The sequence below is a fragment of the Scomber japonicus genome, chromosome 19 (genome assembly GCF_027409825.1).
Source record: "Scomber japonicus isolate fScoJap1 chromosome 19, fScoJap1.pri, whole genome shotgun sequence".
In the NCBI taxonomy this organism is placed as follows: Eukaryota; Metazoa; Chordata; class Actinopteri; order Scombriformes; family Scombridae; genus Scomber; species Scomber japonicus.
In genome coordinates, this window is record NC_070596.1 from 26,414,392 (window position 1) to 26,435,052 (window position 20,661).

Below are 20,661 nucleotides of genomic sequence, written 5' to 3' on the forward strand. Positions count from 1 at the left end.
ATTTGATTAGCAAAATTGTTGCAGATTAATTTTCTGTCAACAAATCCTTGCCGTTCTGCAGAGATCAGTATTTCCAAGTCAAAATGTCTGGCAATAAAAAAAAGCTACTTCACACCTGTTTAGCATGTGCAATATATTGTTATTTGTGCAGTTTGTACTCTGTAATTGCCCCGTCAGTAACAGTGTCGCTAAAGGGGCTTCTGGGAGGGCCTAAAGCTCGCTGGTGTTTCTCCTGCAGCGGTCTGGCTCTGCTGACTGCCGGCTGCAGTGTGGCAGACAGACGGCGGCTCGGTCCTGATGTGTTGACAGGTCTTCTGAGAGGCAATGCCGGTGTCACAGCAGCGAGACCCTCGAGGGTAGTCAGTCATACGGGCTGACATGTAAGTCTGAGCCCCCCAAACATGAGGCAGAAATACTGTGACAGAAAACACAGCTGCAAAAGCCAAGTTTCCAACAATGTATCATTTCCATAATATTAATGAATAAATGATGTTATGGGTATGATTCATATTTATTGAATTTAATGCAATTCTGTTGTGTGCTCTGAATCCAAAAAAGCCATTGAGTCATACCACATAAAATGTAAGTCTGACATCAGAACAGTGTAAAAAAAAAACCAATGTGCAATAACACAACCTACTACTGCAATACAACTACAAGGCACTATTTTAAGCAGAAACTCACAGAATAATAGAATAAGAAATCTCCCCAGCCACAGATTAAAGTAAAGAGATATATAACATGTTGCTTAGTGAGCTTTTCCACTACACAGGTCTAGCACGACTCGCCTCGCCTCCAGGAACGACCTTTTTCATTACAAAGAAGTACCTACTCAACGTGGGCGGGGTCGTCATAGCAAGGCTCCGCGAAACTGCCGTGACTTTGTTTTCTACGCGACACAAACACATAAACAATGGAGGACATGGAAGCGATGGTGTACTTGCTGCTGTATGTGGCTTTCTGTCACACACAAAGCAAGAACATTGAGCCGTATGGCTGTAACACTGTTGCCGGTATTTAAAAATGGCGGGTTTGATTCTTGTGTGGGACGGCTCATGACTCTTCCAGTGAAGACTCTCTGACCAATCAGAGGATGGCAGTCTGATGACGTCACATTTAGTATCGGCTCGGCTCGGCTCGCTTGGAGCCTCAGCAGAGCAGGTACTAAAAAAGTAGCAGGTACCAGGTACTAACCGAGGCGAGGCGAGCCGAGTCGTGCTGGAACTGTGTAGTGGAAAAGCGCCATTAGTGAGCTTTAGGATACATATCCACACATATCCATACATATAGAGGACATATCATGCTTTATGTGATTTTCTGTCATTTATATGTTGTTATAATGCTGGTTGTTCATTTTAAACATGGTCAAATTTCCTAAACTTGAGGTGAATGTATGTATAAATGCTACCTTCAAGTGAAAGGCCGGAGCTTCAGGCTGCTCTGAATGCTCTGTTTGCAGTGTTGTCTCTACTTCCCATCTAACCCACAAATGGCCGTCTGGTCTGTTGTCTTTGTTGCTAAGATTGTTCTTCAGGCTTTTGTCCACTTGCATCAGGCTCAAACATGTACTGATGCGACTGAGAAGTTTATATTTTAAGTGGAAAAACAAGAAAAAGGAGTGAAATCCAGCTACTGTTTGTTGATGTAGTCTTTGGAGAGACATGGAGCTAATACAGGCTGTTTCAGTTAGAGTCTGAACTGAAGGTCTGCATAAAGAGTCATTATAAGATAAATAAAGAGTTTTTAAACTGTAAATCACGTAAAGATATTCCAGTAGAGCACCAGAATATACATTTAACCTTCCTGTCGTCCTCCCGGGTCAAACTGACCCCGTCTGTTTTGACTGTTCCTTCCTTCCTCCCTCCCTCCCTTTCTTCTTTCCTCTGTCTTTCTTTCTTTCCTTCCTTCCTTCTTCCCTTCCTCTTTTCCTTTCTAACTCCCTCCCTCCTTAGTTCTTTCCTCCATCCCTCCAACCTTCCTTATTTCCTCCATCCTTCCTTCCTTCTTTCCTTCCTCCATCCCTTTCTCCTTCCTTCCTCCCTCCCTTTCTCCTTCCTACCTTCCTTTCTTATTTCCTCCATCCCTCCTTCCTTCCTCCCTTATTTCCTTCCTTTTCTTCCTCCCTCCCTTTGTCTTTCCTTCCTCCCTCCCTTCCTCTTTTCTTTTCTTTTCTTCCTCTCTCCCTCCTACCTTCCTTCCTTCATTATTTCCTCTGTCCTTCCTTCCTTTCCTTTTCCTCCCTCCCTCCTTTCCTTCCTTCCTTAACTCGAGGATAACAGGAGGGTTAAGTGTGAAAATGCATGCTCTGTCCTCTTTAATAAGCACGTATCACAGGTGGCTGGAAGCACAAATGAAGTGTATTTTCCAAAATGGAGAAACTAATGACATACAGTATATATATATATATATATATATATATATATATATATATATATATATATATATATATATATATATATATATAAAATACTGTAAATTTTAATACTGTGGTAACTGATGCATAACATCCCAAAAGAGTATTACATATTACAAGACAGCTGGGACTTTCAAACATACACAAATCAGTTTTAATTTATATTCCTGAGTGGCTGCAGATCACTGATTGAGCTCTTTGAGTGATATTAATGAAGCTAAAGCATCATTTAAAAAGTCGTACTGTTGTAATAATACTGTTTTGGTGGTGGTGAGTTTTCAGGGCTTTTGCTCAGTAGGTGGTATGATCGTAAAAAATTGCTGTTGACTCGGACCAAACAGGCTCTGTGTGACGCTGAGGGTCACTGATGATGTTACGAGCTTTCTGCTTCAACAACTTGTTTTACAGTAAATGTTCTCTACGGGTGAGAGTGAGATGTCACCGATCCACTGACGCATTTTATCACCTTTTGTTACGGCACCGCAGTCAAAGACCATGAAAGTGAAGTGGTGGCAGAGGTTGAAGAAGGGGGGGGGGGGGGGGGGGGGTCATCGTGACTTTTATTTTTTCTCCACACTGGACTGCTGCTGCTGTCTATTCCTGCTCAATGCGGAGACGGTACGTTACTGAACCTGAGAGGTCATCAGTGTCAGTGATGTGACGCTCCGGTGTGGTTAAACAGCGCCAAGTGATTAGGCTTTACGCCGATCTGATTGGCTATATCTTTGTGAGATCGGCTGTGATGTCTTAATTTGCCGATCCGATCAATGCCGTCATGTTGAAACTTTTTGCAGATGCTCCCGTTGCATAGGCTGCAGATGGCTTATGTTTTATCTGTCTCATTTACTCCGAAGAAGTTCCACACCACCGACATGTTTGTTTGAATCCGACGGTTAGTTTTGAGACCTGTCAGGATGTGACGGACAATAAAGTTTTTTGAATCTTGAATCATTAGCTGTCGGATTCAAACAAACATGTGGGTGTTGTGGGCAGACAGCATCTGCAAAATGTTTCAACACCACAAATGTACCTGGATAGGGAACACAAGGAGGAGCATGCCGAGTTTAAGAAACGGAGCGTGGACAAAGAAGACGTGATCGGATATCGGTTTATTTAAACTCACTAATCGGTGATCAGTGATCAGCCCCAAAAAGCCTGATCGTGTAAAGCCTACAAGTGATAACAAAAAAACTCCTTTGTCTTATTGAATGAAGCACCCACTGCCAGGGGCGTATTTAGTCATTTGGGGGCTCTCCACATTCTCGTACTGCACTGACAAAAGTTTTATTCTCACCTCAACACAAGGTCTTCAATGTAGCAGCAGCAAGTAGGTTCAGCCTGGATATTGTTGTATCTTGTGTTACTAAAAAAAGAAGACACCACAAAAGATAACAAGGTCAATTATGAGAACAAACATTTTAACAGTATCATTTTATCAAATTTACCTCCACTTCATCTCCTCCTCGGCTGACTGGCAAGAGCGTCTGGCTTGTCCAGTGTTGGGAGGGTTACTTTCAAAATGTATTCCTCTACAGATTACTGATTACATGTCCTAAAATGTAATCTGTAATGTATTCCCTTGGATTACTCAAGTAATGTATTCTAAATACTTTTAGCTTACTTCAAAATCGTCTAGTTGAACGTGTTTATCTCGGATTTTAGTTAACACTTGCTTCAGAGAACGATCTTATTCCTGTCTTCAGAGAAAAAGTTATGCAAATACACAAAACACAAATGTGATACGTTTTGTCCTGCAACTGATACTATTTAAAGAAAAATGGCATCCAAGAGTCAGCATTCTTCAATTTATTTTACCTTTATTAATTTCCACAGCTCAGAAATTAGGGAAAATAAAATTATTTTTTTTAAATATTGATGAATGGAGAAAAAATTGGGCTCCAGCAGAAAGTACAAGCCCTCCATAAAGTAGTGCAGTTGGCTAAATCTGTCACAATAGCACAGTTCAACCACTAGATGGAGACAAAGACAAAAACCGTGTGTTCGCATTGAGGATGATGAGGCAGGCTATCTGCAATTCATCCCCCATGCAATGTAAATAAATGGAAACTGGCTTGAATCGACTCAAAATGATCCAGAGACGTTGGAGTAGCTGTTACTAAAAATATTAAGCGACCTGACACAACTTTTAACCATAAAAACAGCGGAGGTATGATATGATTTGTAGTTGTAAATTTGCACTTGTTTAACTGCCCTGAGACTTTTTTTTCATTAATGGGTGGCGCTGTTGCCCCCACCAGCTGGGGCTCTCGGGTAGTTGCCGGGTTGATTTCTCCGTTGTTACTCGTTTTGATAAAAACTATTTACTTACCTCTCGCCTTCTCCTCTTCTCCGCTCCACTGGGATAACTCCGCTTCATTTTTCCCAACTCAAAACCTCTCAAAACCGCGCCAACAAGTTTGTTTTGGTACCGTCTTCCTCAATCAAGCCTGCACATGCGCAGTAAAATGGAATAGTCCATTGCATGAGAAAGGAGGGGGGGAGCAGTCAAAACGATCATGATAGATTAAGCATTTTTTATGTATTTTTAAGCGCGCGAATTAAGACTAAAACAATAATAATTACTTTAAATCGAAGAAGCCTTTATTAATCAGTTTTTATGAGACGTTTGGGGCAATTGCCTGTGTTTGCCTAATGGTAAGTCCCCCTCTGCCCATTGCTGTCCACACATCGTGCTTCAAGCGCTTCAAGGTGTTTCATCTCCTCCCTGAGGGTCCATGTTTAGACCCGCTGCTGTGAAGTCAACAGCACGCTAAATAATTGGAGAATAGAGCACATCAGTGGACTGAGTACAAATCACTGGAGGAGTCAAAATTCACAGTTTGTGTTCTGGGTGCAACAGTTTTGCCTGGAAATGATCCAGAAATACTTCAAGGGCACGAGTTGTAATTAAAAGGAACTCTGTTGTTGGATTGTAGATGCGAGTTTGCAAGCTTGGCTGACAGCTAATAGACTTAGCACCAGTATAGTACAGAGCTGTTTGGACTTTTCTTGTTTTATTTGAATGGCTTTATCATTTGTCTTGTTTTTTAGTAGCTGTTTCTTTTCTACATAATTTAAAACAAGACTAAGTGCACGTTGTTCAGCTGGACTATAAGTGAGGTTTGGTTAACATTGGACCCACTTATCATTAAAGTTACTTCTAAAAGTCGAGGAGTACACCCTGCTATATACAGTACATTCAAATACAAGAACTTTGCAATAATCTTACCTTTGTGAAGCTGATAACATTCAATTTATCACACACTCAATCAACTCTTTTTGGAGGCAGTAGCTTGTGCTGCTTTTGAATTACATGGCATTATATTGATACTGTCGGTGTCTTTGAAGTTGTCTGCACACCTGTTTATGTTAGTGGTTTTATGTTAAGTCGTTACCTTTTGAAGATAATCAAACATATTTGTAGTATTGCTACTCGCTGTCACATTTGTGGATATAGATTTTTTTTTGAAATTTCAAACACTGAATGACTTTGGCACAATTTCTTCTCAGTGAGTCATTTTCTTTTGTCATTACCCCTTCAGTTAAGCATAGCTACAGGATCTGTGACTCAAGTAAAACAACGCATAAAAATTCAATGGAAGTTTTGGTGTCTCTGTGTCAAAATGTTCTTTTTGCAGTTTCTTCCAGTGAGCCAAGAAATACTGCTGTCAAGTCTTTGTGACAGACAGCTTTTAATCAAGCTAAACTTGCTTTTCTCTCTCTCTCTCTCTCTCTCTCTCTCTGTGTCCCCACAGGCTGACAGTCTCTTCTACTGAGCTCTGACAGGGCTGAGGAGCTTCCCAATTTGAGATCAACTGTCTCCATTTCAGCACTGTCTGTCTGGCTGCTCCCATCCAATGGAATTAGACATCATTACTTAATCATTAGTGTCCTGGCAGCTGACTGACCTTTCTGCACTTGGCTGTTTGAACTAAAACTGCCTTAAGTCTCGCTTTGTCTAGGAATAGAAAGAATCAAAGAGGTAGCTTACATCTGCTTGACCCGGTGAAACAAGCTTCATAGAGTCGAATTAAAAGACATTTAGTGCCAGCTTATCTATTTTCCATGATGGATGAAACGCATAACAACAGGACTTCCTTGGCGAAAGGTGCCAAGGACATCGCTAAAGAAGCCAAGAGGCAAGCTGCCAAAAATTTCAACAAAGCTGTCGATCGTGCCACAGATGAATACTCGTCGCATCGCAGCTACAACCGCTTCCAGAACGAGGATGAAGAGGAGAACAACTACAACTCTTACACCCAGCAAGATGGCCGTTACGCTGACAACAACGCAGCCAACGACGACGACGGGGCCTCCAGTGACGCCACGGAGGGCCACGATGATGAAGACGAGATCTATGAGGGGGAGTACCAAGGTGTGCCTGCCTATAACGACGGGAAGCTGCAAGACGGGAAGGTGGCTCTGGGCCAGCCGGTGTCTGACAGCCTAAAGAGCCGCAAGGAGCTTGAGAATGAGAGACAGGCAGATGAGGAGGAGCTGGCCCAACAGTACGAGCTGATCATGCAGGAGTGCGGCCACGGGAGATTCCAATGGCAGCTGTTCTTTGTACTCGGGTTGGCGCTCATGTCAGACGGCGTGGAGGTGTTTGTGGTCGGCTTCGTCCTGCCGAGCGCTGAGACCGACATGTGTGTCCCCAATTCTGGTGCCGGATGGCTAGGTAAGGACTTACAGTGGAAATCCCCTTCTTTTCAAATCAATGTCATGGTGTTAAGATGAGAACATAAGCATATTTAGTTTGTTTTGTCATTACAGTACATTTATTTAGCATTCAAACTCAGGGAATCACATTTATGGAGGTGGGATAAAATACAAAAGCCCAACTTCTTACAATGCTGCAGTAATACATAAATATAATTGAAGGTGTGTCAGGAAACTATGACATCACTGTTGGGTGTGGTTACAGAGACACCTCACCCAAACACACCCACCAATGAAGCTTGGTACGCTCAGATGTGATTTCATAAACTCCATAGCAGCAAGCCTGTAGTCTGTGTTTTTGAGCCTTTAAAATGCCTGTTAAATTACTTTTTAGTGGCCTTGAAAACCTATTTTCTGAATCAGCTTCTTACTCTGAAAGAACATTTTAGGTTCTTCAGTAGTTTGAACTGGGCAATGCTCATTTTAAGTAACATGGTGTCGTATTTCTTTGCACCAATTTAGAGTTGAGCAGCATTTTGAAGTAACAAGACTTAACACGTGATGTTTCACTGCACTCAGCTCAGAAACGATGATGTCATGTCTCTGTTTCTTAGTCTAGTAGAGTGGTAATATACTAAAAATGATGATGAAACACTAGAATCATAAATTCTGCAGTGTTTTTATTGGCCGACTGATCTGTCTGGTCCAAGTTGGACAAAGGTGAACTTAGAGACAGATTGTATATTGATCTACTGAGTGAGACTTTAAAGCACTTTACTTCATGCTCTGAATCTGTGCAACGGCTGAGATGTGAGTTCATAGTGTGCTGATTTTGGAAAGGTACAGGGTGCCGTTTGCAGTTCATCTGGCACTGCTCGCAAAACTCATGAATTCAACTCAAAGTCAACCCCTCTGGCACGTAAAGGAAGTCTGATTGATGGGTCAGTGACAAATAAGGGTCGGCAAGATGAGCAATTCAAAAAAATATACTAAAAATAGTTTTAAAAGCAGCATAAGGTTTGTTGTTTTATGTCATTTGAAATGACATTTGTACCATTTTTTTTAACCAAAAGAAAGACTGAATGTTCCTGAAAAAGTCAAATGGTGTAACCACAAAAGAATGATACATTTTCAATATTTTATCCATCTACAGTGTATTTAAGTGGACTTATACTAATAATTAACATTTAAATGGTTCCTGATTAACATGATTCCCCGGATTAAATGTAATATTTATAACAATTGTACTCCATTACCTTTATTTAATATACAAGGTTATAATGTAAGATCATGCTAAACTAGTTGGTACAAAGTTTTTATTTTTACACCACTTAGACATTTTTGCCATAATCCTCTAATATATTCTCTCAAAATGGATTAAAAGCAGAAATTTGATGCTGGGTCCACAAAAAAAGAATGTGTGCAAGTTATTACGTTCATTTTAACCCTTTAAATTTGACCACATGGACACAAAAACACCTCGTTATTGACCCTGATGCATTTAGATGGTAGTAAAGTCTACAGACTCCTACTCACGACCTGCTAATGACTAGTGTTTTTTACGACCTGTCTTGTGGTGCACACAGTAGTAGTGGGGGACTGTTTTTTCTTTCTTTCTTTTTTTTACCATAATCTCATTGCTTTAGGAGCTGCCAGTGCGTTGTCATGGCACCAGGTATTTGGATACATGAGTAGGAGGTGTGTTGAGCGCGATGGATCTCTCCCACACCAGGATAAAAAAAATTAGTCGTTTGTATATTTGTGTGTGTGTGTGTGTGTCTGTGTGTGTGTGTGTGTGTGTGTGTGTGTGTGTGCAGCCCCCCCCCCCCCCCCCTCAATATACTCTCTATGTGTTAAATGAGGAGTATTAGTCACTTATCATTCCCATACACAGATTAAAAGAAAACAACCTTTTTCATAATGTGATTGTGTGGTTGTAAAAAGCATAAAAAGAACACTAACATTGTTTGTTGGGAGCAGGATGGTTTATTATTCACCCAGATTTTACCCGTATACTCTGACTCATCTCTCAGTGGGAGACAGGGAGGGAGAGAATAGAAAGAATGAGTCATTTTTTTTTAACCAACTGCCTAACGCACACCATGTAAATAAAAGATGTGTGTTTTCACTTGTGCTCCCTTGTGCATAGAAATAAAACCTGATGATACTGATTGGTAGTTTTCTCTGTGAAGGTCAGTGACTCTTAAAGTGGTCAGTAAATGCCTCTTAAGTGGACATCTGGCCGGAGACTAAGAAACAAGAGTGAGGAATAATAGAATAGAGAAAAAATAATATAGATATCATCCGGTGCAGTCAAATTTGGTTATAGCAGAATCTTGAGCTTGAACTACACTGCATTAATGTTTGGAGCATTAAAAGGATTATTATTGCAAATATAATGAATGCATAATTCATAATTTAGATACAGTACATGTGCACAAATACCTTAACCCTCCTGTTGTCCTCCGGGTCAAATTGACCCCATCTCTTTTTGACGGTTCCTTCCTTCCTCCCTAATTTTTTTTCCTTTGTCCTTCCCCTCCTTCTTTCCTCATTTCCTTCCTTCCTTCCTTCTCTCCTTACTTCCTTCCTCTTTTCCTACCTCCCTACCTCCTCACTCCTGTCCTTCCCTTCCTCCTTTCCTCCCTCACTCCACTCCATTCCTTCCTTCCTCCCTCCTTCCTTACGCCTTTCCTTCCTTCTTTCCTCTTTTCCTCCTTTCTTTCCTTCCTTCCTTCCTCCTTCCCTCCCTCCCTCCTTCCTTACACCTTTCCTTCCTTCCTTCCTCTTTTCCTCCTTGCTCCTTTCCTTCCTTCCTTCCTTCCTTCCTTTCCTCCCTCCCTCCCTCCTTCCTTGTGCCTTTCCTTCCTTCCTTCTGTCCTCTTTTCCTCCTTACTCATTTCCTTCCTTCCGTCCTCTTTTCCTCCTTACTCCTTTCTTTCCTTCCTTCCTTCCTTCCTTCCTTCCTTCCTTCCTTCCTTCCTTCCTGTCCTTCCTTGACCTGAGGACAACAGGAGGGTTAAAACACATGCATCCTGAGTATTTACTACTGAGTAGTAGACTGGTAGATAAGATTTATTATAGCTGGATCATAAAACATACATTAATTGTGTTGTGCTGCTGATTCAATGGATTATTTGGAGGACATTATTTGGAGTATTTTAGGTGAATGTCAGGCACAAGAGCAACAATCATTGCAGTAGCTTCTGAAAATAGCTAAGTATCGACTAGTTTCGTGCAGGTTTGCCTTTCCATTGCGGCTATACTGGGGCCACTCGGCTCTCGGTGGTGTGCAGCCGTAAGTCAAGTGACTCTATATCGGGCAGACTCTTCACTTTTTTTGCATCGTGTCAGAAAGTGGTGACACGTCGTCCATCTTTACATAAAGTCTATGGCAGGCGTGTCAAACTCATTTTCATTCAAGGGCCACATACAGCCCAATTTGATCTCATGTGGGCCGGACCATTAAAAAGATGGAAGGAAGGAAGGAAGGAAGGAGGGAAGAAAAAAAGGAACAAACGAAAAGGAGACAGGAAAGAAAGATGGAAGGAAGGAGGGAGGGAGGGAGGGAAGAAAGATATGATGGACGGACAGGATGATGGAAAGAAGAAAGGGAGGAAGGACAGAAGAAAGGAAGTAAGGAAAGATGGAAGGAAGGATAAAAGGAACGAAAAGAAGACAGGAAGGAAAGAAAGGGAGGAAGGAAATATGGAAGGAAGGACAGAAGGAAGGAAGGAGGGATGAAAAGAAGGAAGGAAGGAAGGATGAAAAGAAGGAAGGAATGAAGGAGGGGTGAAAAGAAGGAAGGAAGGAAGGAGGGATGAAAAGAAATAAGGAAGGAAGGAAGGAAGGTGGGCCGGATTGGACCCCTCGGCGGGCCGGTTCTGGCCCACGGGCCGCATGTTTGACATCCCTGGTCTATGGCTATGTTGCTTCAATAGATTTTCAAATATAGGCTACTGAGCTTTTTTTTGATTATGAGGTGTCGCACATTTTGCAGAGCAGACGGGTGCAGCACACTAACAGCATTAACAGGATGAACACATGAAACACATACAACTTAATATCCCCTCCCCCTCTTATACGTTGCATCGGTGCACCAGCATAAATGTTCACAATGAAAAATTTAATAATTTCTAGCATCTTTGCACTGGTAAAAATCTGATTTATTGATATATAATTATTAGTAGAGGCCTTTTTTATTTATAAATGAGGCCAATAATTTGATTGATCCCTTTGATCCCTCCTCTCTAAACTGTGTCTCAAACAGCTAAGTGTTGGAACTCCCACTCACACAGTTTTCTTTATAATCACCATATTGTAAAGTATAAATTATTTACAGTACATCCATTCACAGTTTTTTGTTAGTGAACTGGAAAATGAGTTTATTCTTCCTCATAAACAGTGCTAATCACCTTTTATTAACCGGCATATAAGCTGATTATAAGTTAAACAACCTTAATAGCCACCAAAACATGATTCCCTGGTTAATTAAGCATTGCTGTTATAGCGAGACTGTTACCTATACAGAATAAAATGCACCAATAGCTTCATTATTGCACCATACTGCAAAATTTTAAAAAGGAACTGAAGTGCTGAAAATGGCTTTTTTTTCTATTGTATGATTCATCTCAGTTTCCTCCAAAAGAACTTATTCATTTATTCATTTTTATGCATTATTAGCATTTCTCTCCCTATTCGACTCCAAATTCTAGTCCTTTAGTATGAAATAAAAGGTGAGATGCCATCCAGATTTGGGATGTTCCAGTTTTTTTCCCCCTTCCCTTTCCTCTTGTCTGTCCTCTCTGTTACCCTCCTGCTGTAATCCCTCTCTTACACTCTCTGTGTCTCATAGCCATGCAGGCGATCTGAAGATATGGGCTGGAGTTAATCTCTGCAGCATTGTGCTTCACTGCAGTTTAGCCATGGTAGACTGGCTCACGTACCTCCCCAGAGAAAGAGAGGGAGAAAGAGGGGGAGAGGGGAGAGCGCTGCTGCTTCCACACACCTCCTGTCAACGTCCTCCCCTCTCCTCTCCTCTCCTCTCTCACTCTCACTCTCTCTCCCACCACATATGGCGTTCATTTGTCTGCGGGTGTTTTCTTGCACCACACAGCTAGAATTTTTAAAGACGTTCACAGTAAAAATGTGTGCTTGCTCAGGTGAAGCCGTGCTGCAGGTGTAGCGCAGAGTGAAGACCTCGAGGTGGAGCTTTGCGTAAGTGATGCCAGTCTGTTTAAAGTCAGACTGCTTTTTTGTTGAGGTAAAAAAAAAAAAACACCATCGAGAGCAGAAGTAAGCAGCGATAAACAGGTGAACTAAGAGAGTCCAACATTTGCTACCATCATCTCTTTAGTACCCGTTATCTTCTCTCTCCCATCACATGCTCAGTCCTCTCTAGATTTCAACCTCAACTTCAGTGTTTACCCCTCCTGTTGTCCTCGAGTCAAGGAAGGAAGGAAGGAAGGAAGGATGGAAGGGAGGAAAAAGGAAAGAAAGGAGGAAGGAAGGGAGGAAAGAAGGACAGAGGAAAGAAGGCAGGAAGGAAGGAAAGGAGGAAGGGAGGAAGGAAAGCTGGAAGGATGGAAGGAAGGAAGGACTGAAGGAAGGAAAGAAGGAAGGAAGGAAGGAAGGAAAGGAGGAAGGAAAGAAGGAAGGAACAGTCAAAACAGATGGGGTCAATTTGACCCGGGAGGACGACACAAAGGTTAAATGACAGAATATCCCAAAAATGCATAATATGTCTACTTTAACCTGGATGGAGGTCTACCTGATTCTAATTTCCAGGCTGTGTGCACATATTAGATGACTTTTTTACTTGATCTGAAGACGTTAACTATAATAACTTGTTCTTACAGTCTACTGAGGACATGTACATGAGATGAGAGAGAAGTGCTGAGTGCTTTGAGTGAACACCTGCTGATCTGTTTAGTGTTTATGTAATTAATACCAGAGGAATGTGCTGTGCTCCCAGGAGGAAGGTGGGGGGGGGGGGGGGTGGAGGAGGAGGAGGGGGGGGTGGTCTACTCCCCCCCCCCCCCCCCTCCACCGTCTCATCCCCTGCTGTAACCCACCTGTCAATCACACTCGCTCCTCCGGGAATCCCCTCATTTGTTGAAATCCTCCAGCTCTCACATAATGTCCTGAAAGTTCCCACAGAGGAAATTAGCTGCTTGATTCTGCTGACTGCTCTCTCTGTCTGTCTGCCTGCGTTCTCTCTCCTCTCATCCTCTCATCCTCTCATCCATGCCGAGACACTGCACGGCTGCGAGGACAGAGAGAGAGGGAGAGAGAGAGAGAGAGAGAGAGAGAGAGAGAGAGAGAGAGAGAGAGAGAGAGAGAGAGAGAGAGAGAGAGAGAGAGAGAGAGAGAGAGAGAGAGCAGAAAGGTGTCAAGGGAGAATTACACTTACATGTAAAAGCTAATTAATATATATTTCTCTTTTAAAAAGCAGCATGCGTGGAAACTGCCGGAAACAATTTAAGAGTTGGAGCTGAAATAATCCCTGTGGATGCAGAGAAAAGCTGCACAGTGTACCGTTAAAAAAGAGCGGAGACACTGTCTGCTGGGAGCTTTTTCTTAAAATAAAGATTACCAATATGAGTCAGGTGGGCTCAGTACAACTTTACTGTGATTGAAGAAGTCATAGTTTCTAACTGCATTGTTTCTGCTGTGATAGATTAAGGTGTTTTAAAGCTTTTGTTGTTTGAATTGTGAATAAGAGGTTTTCTGAAGGAACAGTTGGTAGCAGAGACGAGCTCTATATCTTTTATTTGGTGTTTTTTTGTATGAGAACCTTTAACATTTACATACTGCTTAGGGTCAAATTTGACTGACCTTTCTATCTCTCTGTCTATCTCTCTGTCTGTCTCTCTCTCTCTCTCTCTCTCTCTCTCTCTCTCTCTCTCTGTCTCTGCCTCTCTCAAATTTGACTCATTTTTACACGTGAGAGCTGTAAAAACACCCTATACACATTTCTTTTTTTATTTAAACATTTTAAACATTTTACAAAACATTTCCTGACATATAACTGTTCGGTCCCTTCCTTCCTTCCTCTTTTCATCCTTATTCCTTTCCTTCCTTCCTGCCTTCCTTCATTCCTTCCTTCCTTCCTTCCTTCCTTCCTTCCTTCCTTCCTTCCTTCCTTCCTTCCTTCCTTCCTTCCTCCTTTCCTCCCACCCTTCCTTCTACCCTTCCTTCTCTCCTAAATTCCTTCCTCTTTTCGTCCTTACTCCTTTCCTTCCTTCTTTCTTTCCTCCCTCCCTTCCTCCCTTCCTCCCTTCCTCCCTTCCTCCCTTCCTTCCTTCCTTCCTCTTTTTGTCCTTCCTCTTTTCCTTCCTTCCTTCATCCCTTCCTTCATCCTTCCTTTCCTTCCACCCTTCCTTCTCTCCTAAATTCCTTCCTCTTTTTGTCCTTACTCCTTTCCTTACTTCCTTCCTCCTTTCCTCCCTTCCTCCTTCCCTCCTTCCTCCTTTCCTTCCTTCCTTCCTTCTCTCCTTCTCTCCTTACTTCCTTCCTCTTTTACTCCTTCCTTCCTTCCTTCCTCCCTTCCTTCTTTGACAAACAGGAGGGTTAAACACATCTATTGTCTTTATGTTCTGCAGCTTTTAACTGAACAACTACTAATTTACATAAAAGTGCTGCAATCTGGAGGCAAGTGGAGGTTTTAAGGTCTGACCTGAGTTTGAACCCCTGCAGGAAATCACAAACCCAATCTCAGAAAGAATCATACTGCGTCTCGGATGTCCTATCACCACAACCACCACCACCACCACCACCCTCCCCCTTTTATTACACATATAAACCCAGTGTGAAGGGAGCCATAAAACAAATGAGCGGGTGTTACTAGATATAGCATCTTCCTGTGTGTGTGTATATGTGTTCAGATGCATTGTTTATATGCAGCTACACCGATCAAAAAGATGTCACCAGTTTGCGCAGAATGCAGAGGTTTTGATATTCAGTTTGATATTGGTGAGCATGACTTTAGTGTTGCTTGTTCTTTATATCCTGCTGCCTATAGGAGAGCTTGCTTTCTTCCGCAGCGGTATTGCATAGATAGATCCCGCGGCTGTCACCTGTAATGAATCACTAGCTCTCAGCATCATGTCTGCGCTGCTTGATAAGACCCTCTACTTTCAGCGTATCTGTCCCGTCACCTCAAACACAGCGAGGGAGAGATATAAAGAAAGAGGAAGAGAAAAAAAAGAAAAGAAAAGAGAAGGTTCCTTTGCCTCTGCTTCTGTCTGCTCTCTTTATTTCCGGGCGCTGACTCGTCAAACAATCGCATCTCAGCCTCCAAAGCACATTAGCATTTTCATTAGCACATAGAGAGTAAAGTGGATTGTTTACTGGCCTGACAACCCCCCCCCCCCCCACTCTACTCCACCACCCCACCCTGCTCCACCCCTCTCCACCTCCCTTTTCTTTATGCTGCATATTGGCGGGGACAGGAAGAGAAATGGCCCCTGACTTCCTGCGGACAAGCTCCGCAGTGTGAGACGAATGCCCGGACTGTAAAAGCAGGGCTGCGAGGTCAACTACTGCTGCTCTGCTTCCTCACAGTCACTTTGACAAATATGCGTCACCACACACACACATATTCATTTTATTAAGACAGAAATAAAATGAAGTCAAATCGCACATATTCTGTAAGAGATATTTGCTTTACACACAGCAGTCACTAAAGATATAACAGGCTAATGAAATGCTAACACATATTATTAAGTCATAAGTGTCATTTAACATGGTACAAAAATGTTAGTTATACTCATCTAAACCCAGAAATGTTGATCACCGTAATCCGTTACAGTTACTGAGAAAAAATATGTAATTCAATTATAGTTACTTGATGATTATAAAGGAGGTTACATCTGATTTCAGACCTTTAAGATTTTACTCAGGAGGGTTTTTTTCCTCATTTTTTAATATTTAACATGTTACTGAATACATATATTGCTGTTTTTAATTCTATAGCAACCATAGAACGCAACCTGTATCTATAGCAACCATAGAACACAACCTGTATCCATAGCAACCATAGAACACAATCTGATCTGACAGACCTTTAAGATTTTACTCAGGAGGGTTTTTTTCCTCATTTTTTAATATTTAACATGTTACTGAATACATATATTGCTGTTTTTAATTCTTTGAAATCAATATTTCTTTTTATATTTAGTAAATAAATCATGATGTGGGCTTATTTGGAGTACACATGGGCTTAAATGGAGTCACAGTACCAATTAAACCCACTTTATTCATCAAATATCTTTATTTTATATTCCAAAATCTACATGAACTAATGAATACATTTTACAATGAGAGATAAATGTTGCTTTATAAGAAATGATCTCCCTTATAAATCATGTCAGTATCCATGACAACACAGCTGGACTTAGATTTTGGTGTTTAATGGGAACATTTACCCTAACAGCTGAAAACATGTTACACTACTTTTATTAAGTAATTGAAATAGTTACATTACTTATTTCATTTTAAATAGGGTAACTAGTAATCTGTAACCTATTGTAACCTTCATAATCCTGATCATAGTCCACTATACAGTAATAAATGCATAAATATTAACACTTAATTTTGAGGTATAGGAAAGTTAGCTACCTCTCCTCTTGACTAAGCCTGTGATGAGAGCTTGTTGCTATGGTAACAACATGTAAGAAAATCTGCTAAAAGACACAAAGACACAGGTATATGTATTATTTCTGGATTTTCTCATTCATTTTAGATGCTTCTTTGGATTCATTTAGAGTCTTATATCATATCCTTAAAGCCTTTCTGAACATCTATCATAATCGTCATTATGCAGTTTCTCTTCTCACTTATCTTCTCCCATACTTTGGTGTCACTTTAGATTTATGTTAAGTTGATAAAAACTACAAAATAACTCTTTTTTTTTTCATCAGCAGACATCAGCAGGTGTAAAATTTTACGATCTTCTGCCGTTAAGTGTCTGTTGCATTTACCATTTTTTTTATAAGTGTCTTATTTCAACCATATTTCCATTACCCGACAGGCTAAGTCTGTCTTACATTAGTCAACAGCTACATTTATTGGTCTACAGCAAGTCTGACTTAAAGTTATATTTAAAGTCTATTTGTATGCAACTGGCACCAGCTCTGCTATTTATATGGACTCACTTTTTTATGTGACCTCTCAGTGTTTTGTCGATAGCCGGGAAATAACACAACCAATTACAGTCTGACTTCTGTTACTCCACTGATGCACTTGGAAAGAACCACTTAATGCTTTAGATGATGTTCAGCAGCTGTGTGCACAACTCTCTATGTGTGTGTGTGTGTGTGTGTGTGTGTGTGTGTGTGTGTGTGTGTGTGTGTGTGTGTCTAATGCAGTAGTAAACCATTGATACCTGTAATGTCACAGCTCTCTCCAAACTAACAGTGTAACAGATAATACAGTACGGTGCAGGGGCGGATCTATGAGTCGACAACATTTTGGGGGGCTAAGCTTAATGCACACACAGCCAGGGCCCATTTTTTGGATGGTTTACATGCACAGAATTTAATTTTACTGCATTGTATGACTACTGCAAACATTAGTAGTAGTAGTAGAATAAGTTACTGCAGATGGAGTGGTAGTGTATGGGATGACGCACTAGTGTCCACTGTGGTGGCTGAAGTGCAACTAGTCAACAGCTTTTGAAGAGCTTGAAAGGGTTAAACTGGCACATGTTTCAGCGGTTCATCCTCGACAAAATGGGAAAAGACTTCAACACATGAACTCTTGAATTTAAATATTAGTTTATCTCAGATACAGCACATCTGTATCAGTATATTATGTTATCTAATAGATAATAAATTGCAGCACAGAGGTTATTTCAAAACAGTTCTCTTTACATACTTTATCCATTAAAGAGCTTTAATTTTTCTATTTTAAGATCACATTTATTTTATTATAACAACCAATATTTGTCAAAAATGGTTACACAATCATTTTCAGCCAATATTCTGCTCTGGTTTGATGGTTTTAAACTCAAAAGTTGGTACCAGTATTGGCTTAAAAATCTAATTTTGATCAAACTCTAAACAAATAGTCAGTTTGATGCAGCGAGTCCAGCTGTCTGATTCTCTGACTTTACCTGCCAGAGGGACTACAGATGTAATACATGTTTAAATCTACTATTCTGTACTTCTTTTTATTAAACTTTCTCTGTAATTTGAATGCTGAATGCTGTGTTTATGGGTCCTGTGAATAAGTATTTGTTCAAATGAAACTGTCTTTCCTCTCAAAGGGTAATGTGTTTTTTATTTACTCAGCAGTTTCTGTCTCAACAAACATTTGAGTCCAGATGGTTGTGATTATTTACAACTTTTACTGCCTCCATCCCTCCCCCCTCTCTCTTTCTCCAGGTAGCATTGTGTATCTGGGGATGATGTTCGGAGCGTTTTTTTGGGGCGGCCTGTCAGACAAGGTGGGCCGTAAACAGTGCCTGCTGATATCCATGTCTGTCAACGGCTTCTTTGCCTTCCTCTCCTCATTCGTCCAAGGATACAGCATGTTCCTCCTCTGCCGCATGGTGTCTGGCTTCGGGTGAGTTTACTCTCCTCTTCTGTTGAATATTCTCGTACTTAAAATCTGTGTAAAGTAAGAATAAATGTGTTCTGAGTTTGACATACCACAGAAAAGTGTGTTGTTAACCACCCTGCCAAATTTGAATGATTAAAAAAATCGCCAAATATATGAAATTAGGCTTCAAAGTTGTGTAAAAATCAGCCTCTTGCTCTGCTCCCAAACGCTGTGGGCGTGGCCACTGAGTCCGCTGAAACCCCGCCCCCGTGTCACCTGTCAATCAAAGTCACCACCTCTACCAGAAACATGGATGCTACGTCTGAGAGCGTTCTGCTGCTAACTCAGCTGCTAGCTCGGCGGCTAACTCAGTGGCTAACTTGGCGGCTTGCTCGGCGGCTAACTCAGCTGGTAGCTTGGTGGCTAGCTCAGCGGCTAACTCAGCTGCTAGCTCCGCGGCTGACTCAGTGGCTAACTTGGCAGCTAACTCGGCTAACTGGCTAACTGAAGACTGTAGTAGTAGTAGTGTGCGCTGAATGTATTTATACCTCTACAGCAGCAGGGGTAGGTTTATGCCAATCACCGCAGCATGATTTTCAGACCCGTCCAGGAAGGAAGGAAGGAAGGAAGGAAGGATGGAAGAGGAGAGAAGACGGTAAGGAAAGATGGAAGAAAGGAAAGATTGAAGGAAGGAAGGGAGGAAGGACAGATGGAAGGAAGGAAGGAGTGAAAGACAGATGGAAGGAAGAGAAGACACAAAGAAAAGATGGAAGGAAGAAAGGGAGTATCGAAGGAAGGGGGGAAAGATGGAAGGAAGAGGAGAGAAGACAGTAAGGAAAGATGGAAGGAAGGAAGGGAGGAAGGACAGATGGAAGGAAAAGAAGACAGGAAGGAAAGTGGGCCGGCTAGGACTCCTCGACGGGCCGGTTCTAGCTTGCAGGCCGCATGTTTGACACCCCAGCTTTATCCCGTCCTTCTCCATGTGGTTAAGAGACTGAAGCCCCTCAGAGGACCCCCCCCCCCCCCCCTCTCTCTGATCCGATCTGTCCTCCCACCGGTTCCTCTGCCATCTCCACTCCTCTAAAGTCAAAGCACATGACAAGAGGTTATTTTAACTGCCTGGCTGTAGCCCATCCTCATCCCCCTGAGTTGGGGGTTGGATGTTGGATGTTGGGGGTTGGGGGTTGGTGGTGTTGAACAAAGCAAAACAGAAACGTTTGCAGAATTGAGCCGAGCCCCAGTAAATGAACATCTGTGCATTTTAGTGCTGCTGTGGTCTGCTTGGCTGCCCACATCCTTGGGAAATGACACGCACTCCCATCTCAGTGATCTGACATCGCTTCTCATACAAAGGTCACAACGAGTGCAAATGTCAAGCTTCTGAGGAAAATATGTTGTAAATCATACGCAGTGTTGGGAAGTAACTAGTTATATTTAATCTAATAAGAAAATAAATGTAATTGTAATCTGTTACAGTTACTGATGAAAATGTTGATGATTATAAAGGAGGTTACATCTGAAGTCAGACCTTTAAGATTTTACTCAGGAGGGTTTTTTTCCTCATTTTTTAATATTTAACACGTTACTGAATACATATATTGCTATTTTTAATTCTATAGCAACCATAGAACGCAACCTGTATCTATAGCAACCATAGAACACAACCTGTATCCATAGCAACCATAGAACACAATCTGATCTGATAGACCTTTAAGATTTTACTCAGGAAGGTTTTTTTCCTCATTATTTAATATTTAACATGTTACTGAATACATATATTGCTGTTTTTAATTCTTTGAAATCAATATTTCTTTAATATTTCATAAATAAATCATGATGTGGGTTTATTTAGAGCACACATGGAGCTTAAATGGAGTCACAGTACCAATTAAACCCACTTTATTCATCAAATATCTTTATTTTATATTCTAAAATCTACATGAACTAATGAATACATTTTCTCTCATTGAGAGATAAATGTTGCTTTATAAGAAATGATCTCCCTTATAAATCATGTCCATGAAAAACAGCTGAATTCAGTTGAA

At 41.3% G+C, this 20,661-nt stretch overlaps 1 protein-coding gene across 3 annotated transcripts in view; it reads left to right on the forward strand.

The window, feature by feature from the left end:
* Positions 1-6,481: 6,481 nt before the first annotated feature.
* The window catches only part of LOC128380244 (synaptic vesicle glycoprotein 2C-like), a 44,452-nt gene continuing 30,272 nt past the window's right edge, over positions 6,482-20,661 (forward strand). For all 3 annotated transcript variants that reach the window (XM_053339979.1, XM_053339980.1, XM_053339982.1), the window contains exons 1-2: positions 6,482-7,091; positions 18,460-18,640. In XM_053339979.1, the coding sequence (XP_053195954.1) occupies positions 6,482-7,091; positions 18,460-18,640 (791 nt within the window). The remainder of the gene's footprint in view (positions 7,092-18,459; positions 18,641-20,661) is intronic.